Source organism: Crocodylus siamensis, chromosome 5, assembly GCF_052110815.1.
Source record: "Crocodylus siamensis isolate JL-2025a chromosome 5, ASM5211081v1, whole genome shotgun sequence".
Lineage (NCBI taxonomy): Eukaryota > Metazoa > Chordata > Crocodylia > Crocodylidae > Crocodylus > Crocodylus siamensis.
Genome location: NC_143399.1, coordinates 161533228 through 161538926, shown reverse-complemented (window position 1 = coordinate 161538926; position 5699 = coordinate 161533228). Strand labels below are relative to the sequence as shown.

General features: G+C 48.5%; 1 protein-coding gene across 1 annotated transcript; it reads left to right on the top strand.

Annotated features, from left to right (window-relative positions):
- The first annotated feature begins 2485 nt into the window (after window positions 1-2485).
- On the top strand, window positions 2486-5341 carry ARL4A (ARF like GTPase 4A). Its single transcript, XM_090046892.1, has one exon. The coding sequence runs from the start codon at window positions 2702-2704 to the stop codon at window positions 3305-3307; it is 606 nt and encodes a 201-aa protein (XP_089903018.1). The 5' UTR covers window positions 2486-2701; the 3' UTR covers window positions 3308-5341.
- Window positions 5342-5699: the final 358 nt, after the last annotated feature.

Here is a 5699-nt window from a genome sequence, read left to right as displayed (position 1 = left end):
GGCCCCGCACAACAGAAAGAACATGGACAAACTGGAGAGTCCAGTGGAGGGCAATGAAAATCGTTAGGGGCCTGAGGCACATTATTTCTAAGGAGAGGCTGAAAGAACCAGACTTATTTAGTCTGTAGAAGAGAACACTGAGAGGGGGTTTAATAGCAGCCTTCAACTACCTGAAGGTGGTTCCGAAGAGGATGGAGCTGGACTGTTCTCAAGTGGTGGCAGATGACAGAACAAGGAGCAATGGTCTCAAGTTGGAGCAGGGGAAGTTTAGGTTAGATATAAGGAAAAACTTTCACTAGGAGGGTAGTAAAGCACTGGAACATGTTACCCAGACAGGTTGTGGGATCTCTATCCTTGGAGGTTTTTAAGACCTGGCTAGACAAAGCTGTGGCTGGGATGATCTATTTGGGGATGGTGCTGCTTTGAGCAGGGAGTTAGACCAGCTGTGACCTCCTGAGGTCTCTTCCAACCCTAACTTTTCTATGCTTCTATGAATTAGGCCCTTTGTGGTACTTATTTTAAGTGATAATTTAGCAATTTAGCACCTCAAACCCAATGGATGGGCTGTTCTAGATCCATAAACCCTTTTTATTATTTTGATCTGGCTCTTGACTTCTAGTCCTCCCTCTCAGTACACAATGGGCCAACAAATAAACAAGTCCAGTCCCCTGCCATGGGCAGGAAAAGATGCTGGGGTCAAATGACCCCAGCTAGGTGATTGTCTGGCCTCCTTTTGAAGACCCCCGGGGTAGGGGTGAGCACTACTTCTCTTGGAAGTTGGTACCAGATCCTAGCTGCCCTGACTGTGAAGTAGTGCCTCCTGATATCTAGCCTGAATCTACTCTCAATCAGCTTATGGCTGTCATTCCTTGTTACTCCCGATAATGCTCGGAGGAACAGGGACTCTCCCATTGCCTGCTGGTCCCCCTTGGCAAGTTTATAGGTGGCTATGTCAACAAGTAGGAAGAGCCAAATTATCAATGGCCCTGCTACATGCAGTTTTGCTTAACAAGTAGCTATAGAATCATAGAAAATGTGGGTTGGAAAGGACCTCAGGAGGTCAACTAGTCCAGCCTCCTGCTCAAAGCAGGACCATCCCCACCTAGATCATCCCAACCAAGGCTATGTCTAGCTGGGCCTTAAAAACCTCCAAGAATGGAGATTCCACCACTTCTCTAGGTAAGCCATTCCAGTGCTTTACTACCCTCCTAGTGAGAAAGCTTTTTCTAAAATCCAACCTAAGCTTCCATTGCTGCAAGTTGAGGCCATTGCTCCTTGTTGTGATCTGCCACCATTGAAAACGGTCTAGTTTAGAAGTGGGGAAAATGATGGATCTGGCCGGCAGCTGGATTCCATTTCCCAGCAGCTCCTGCCTGCATCACTGTAGCCAATTTCCATGGAGACCCCAGCAACATGGGGCCAGGATCTCTACAGAAACTGGCCCCAGCAGCACAGACAGGGCATGCAGCTGCGCAGGAACTGTACTGCAAGATCCCAGCCCCAGCAGCTTCCTGCTCAGCCATGTGCTGTGCCAGCGCTGCTCAGGCCCATCTCTGTGGAAACCCCAGCCCTGCACTGTCACTGCTGGGGTCTTCATGGAAACTGGCCACAAAAACACAGGCGAGGGCTGCTGGAAAATGGAGTCAGTCCCAGGTCTAGCTCAATCCTCTTTGGAATCACCCTTCAAGGTAGCTGAAGGCTGCTATTAAATCCCACCCTCACCTGGGTCTTCTCTTCTGTAGCAGGGGACCTTAAAACTAGACACAGTACTCAAGAGTTGGCCTCACCACTGCTTCCCTTGATCTGTTGGCAACACTCTTAATGCAGCCCAGCGTGCCATTAGCTTTCTTTGCAACAAACACGCACTACTGGCTCATATCCAACTTACTGCCCACTGTAAACCCCAAGTCCTTTTCTGCAGTGCTGCTGCTGGCAGGCGGTCGGACATGATGATCTGCTTAGGTCCCTTCCGACCCTACCAACTATGAAACACACTTACTGTTTTTACTCAAACCCAAGTCTACCCCTTCCTCAGCAAAAAGTCCCTTGTCTTGCATTGGGGGGAGGGAGGGGCAGACGGGAGGGCGTGTCACGTGCCCGGCCAGGGCGCGCTGGGGAGGCAGCCCGGGCCCGCCTGCCTCATTTGAAGCGCGTTGCTAGGAGACGGGTGCGCGGCGGGGCCAATGAGGAGCCCGCTCCCCCGCCGCCAGCTCGCTAGCCCCTGTCAGTCCCGAGCCCAGCCGCATCTCCCGGCAGGTATGGGCGGAGCGCCCCGCTGAGCAGCGGCGGCTGGGGCCAATGAGCGGCGTGGGCAGCGCTCAGGGGCGGGGCACGGGCTGAGCCCCGCAGCGGAGGGGGCGGGGCTGGCGCCACCTCCCCCCGCCCAGGTGGAAATGGAGGGGGAGGTGCCGGCGGTGAGCGACGGAGCGCGGGCCAATCGGAGCAGTGGGCGGAGTGAGAGGCGACCAATGAGACGCGAGCCGGAGAGGCGGGCGCAGGCCAGCGGGGCTAGGTCCGAGCCCCAGCAGAGGCGCGGCAGTGGCAGCGGTATCCGTGGCGCCGCGCGGATCAGAAGCTGACGTCAGCGTCCGCGCACCTGGCTGGGCCGGCGGCGCCTCGTCCTGCGTGCAGGGCCCGGGCACGGGGCGAGCGGGGGAGCCCGCGCCTGCCTGCCCCGGCCGCGGTCCCGGCGCCGCCGGCGATGGGGAATGGGCTGTCGGAGCAGGCGCCGCTCCTGTCCAGCCTGCCTGCCTTCCAGTGCTTCCACATCGTGATCCTGGGGCTGGACGCGGCCGGCAAGACCACCGTGCTCTACCGCCTGCAGTTCAACGAGTTCGTCAACACGGTGCCCACCAAGGGCTTCAACACGGAGAAGATCAAGGTGACGCTGGGCGGCTCCTCGCGCGCCGTCACCTTCCACTTCTGGGACGTGGGCGGGCAGGAGAAGCTGCGGCCGCTGTGGAAGTCCTACACGCGCTGCACCGATGGCATCGTCTTCGTGGTGGACTCGGTGGACGTGGAGCGCATGGAGGAGGCCAAGACCGAGCTGCACAAGATCACGCGGATCTCGGAGAACCAAGGGGTGCCCGTGCTCGTGGTGGCCAACAAGCAGGACCTGAGGAACTCGCTGCCTCTCTCCGAAATGGAGAAGATGCTGGCGCTGGGCGAGCTCAGCTCCTCCACGCCCTGGCACTTGCAGCCCACCTGTGCCATCATTGGCGACGGACTCAAGGAGGGACTGGAGAAGCTGCACGATATGATCATCAAGCGGAGGAAAATGTTGCGGCAGCAGAAAAAGAAGAGATGAGCCCCCCTCCCGCCGCTCGCTTACAGGAGCTCGTGGTCTGAATTTGATGTGAAACAGCCTCCGGTGCCTGGCCGACTGCTGCCGCTGCTGCTGGGATGCTGTTAAGCTCAGTTATGTTGAACCATCACTTACGCAACTGCGCCTCCCGCCAGGTTGTGCAGACCAGGAACCTTTTTTTTTTTTTTATAAAAAAAAGAAAAATAAAATATCCAAGTTTTCTGGCACTGCATTTCTTCACAGATAGCATAAAATGATCAGGAAACAGATGGGTGGGTATATGTGACGTGGATGTCTAAATAGCCAAATAAAGGAAGGATTTTCTACTTGGTATTGTATTCATATATTTGAAAGGTGCCCTTTTTGCAAGCAATTTGCATTAAAGGTATTCAGTGTTTGCTTGGGATTTTTTTTAATGCTCATAAGTGGAGTGTTTAGGTGAACATATGCAGCTTTAAAAACTTTTAATTTTAGTGCGTATGTAGCCTGGGTTTTTTTAACTTGTTTGGCTCCCCCTCTCCCCATAGGAGAGTTGGCTACAATGTTTTTAATTGACACTTTTTTTTTAAAGTCTAACCACTTAGTTCAAATACTTTTTTTTTTTTTTTACTTGAAACTTCAGTTCTGTGGACTCTGATAAAAGAAAGACTTCTTAAGTGAACTTAAAAGTGTACACAATACACAGGAGCATGGATCAGTTTTCCCAACATGTGGCATGTTTTGGTGTGTAGGTTTGCTTAGAAATAGCCATGCATCGTTATTCAGTGCTAATCAGGTGTAGAGCATACTCCTATGTCATAATTAGGAAAATTATTCAAGAAATCTTGCTTGCTCCTCATAAGAGAACTTAATGTGATATACTCCAACTTATTGGGAAGGAAAAAAAAAAAAAGAAAATCAGTGGTTGTAGTAAGGGAGATAAATGGAGCAACTAAGCACTCCGCTGGTTTTTACCAGTTCAGGATTCTTGGCAATAAAACTGATCTTGATGAAGTAAAAAGAACAAAAAGTGGCAGAGCACTTTTTATTTTATTTTTTAAATCTCCAAGAATGTCTAGTCTTAATGAAATTGTACTGCTAGGTCATTCTCATTATACCCCTTTTTAATTATGATTCTTGCAGTACTCAGTTAGGAACGTAGCAAAGCTTTATACACTTGAAACACTTGATGTTATGGGAAAACAAGTTAAAGATGGGCCTGTGTTCTGCTCTAATTATGCTTTAAGCTGTTCTTGTTTACAAAGTGTGCAAACAGTGTTAACTGGGCGGGATAGTGTCTGACAGGAAAGGGAGAATAGTTTTTCTTACTGGTACAGAACTTTGGACATTTTAGATATCTGATTAGCAGTTGAAAGGGCTAAAGTAGAGCCTGGATTTTAAGACTAACTTTAGTGGTGCTGTAAAACTTTTCAGAATGGTAGGTTGTCTTTTTAAATTTTATTAGAAGCGTCAAATTAAAAGGAACAATGCAAGATCGATCTTACTCAACCAGCAAAGTTTAATGCATTCTCTTTCCTACTGCCATGCATTAGGAGGATAACAGCTACAAATCTGAATGTTTAATCATTGTAACTTACAGATATCTGTGTAAAATCAAACTTTATAGCCAGCAGCTGTTTGTCCAGAAAGTAACCAAAAATGCACTTTAGTGTCTTCAATAATTGAAAGAGACAGCTGTTCTTTTTATGATGCCCTAGTCCTTCGAGAGAACTGAAGTAGCTTCCAGTGGAGCTTTTGTATGTTGGTTATATGTACCTGCACTAGTGACATTGAAAGTCACTTACTCAGTAATGTCTATATTTATAGAAATGTGGATAACTTCTTGAACCTCAATAAACAACTCAAAACAAGCCTGCAGGGAGGTGTTTGACTTCCTTGAGTTGTGGAGAAGTGGTCTCCTCAGCCTTTTGTGCATAACTTGCTCTGGATAGCAGTAGAACTATCTGCATGAAAACTGAAATCTTATTAATGTGATAAGAGTCGTAAATGTGACAATGTTATGAATCACAGGTATCCTATTAAAGACTTTAATATCAATGGCACGCTTGTATTATGTCCCATATGTTCATAATGGAAACTTGCTTGCTTCTAGGTGGAGCCACTTGTTTGTTTCAGTGGTGATGTAAGCCTTTCCATCTGAATACCAATGTGCTTCACATATAATGTACAGTACCATAAGAATTAGTTATGAAACTTTTATATGCTATTGTATAATCTTACCAAAATTTTTTTATCCAGTGAAGGCAAACTTTATTCTCCTTGACTGGGCATATTTTAGTCTTAATTTAAGCATGTGTGTACTTGTCAGTGCACTGTGTGGCTCTTCTCATACATGCCAAACAGCTTTTGAGTTGGCATACATGGAGCTGAAATTTGTCAAAACATTGTAAGGGTT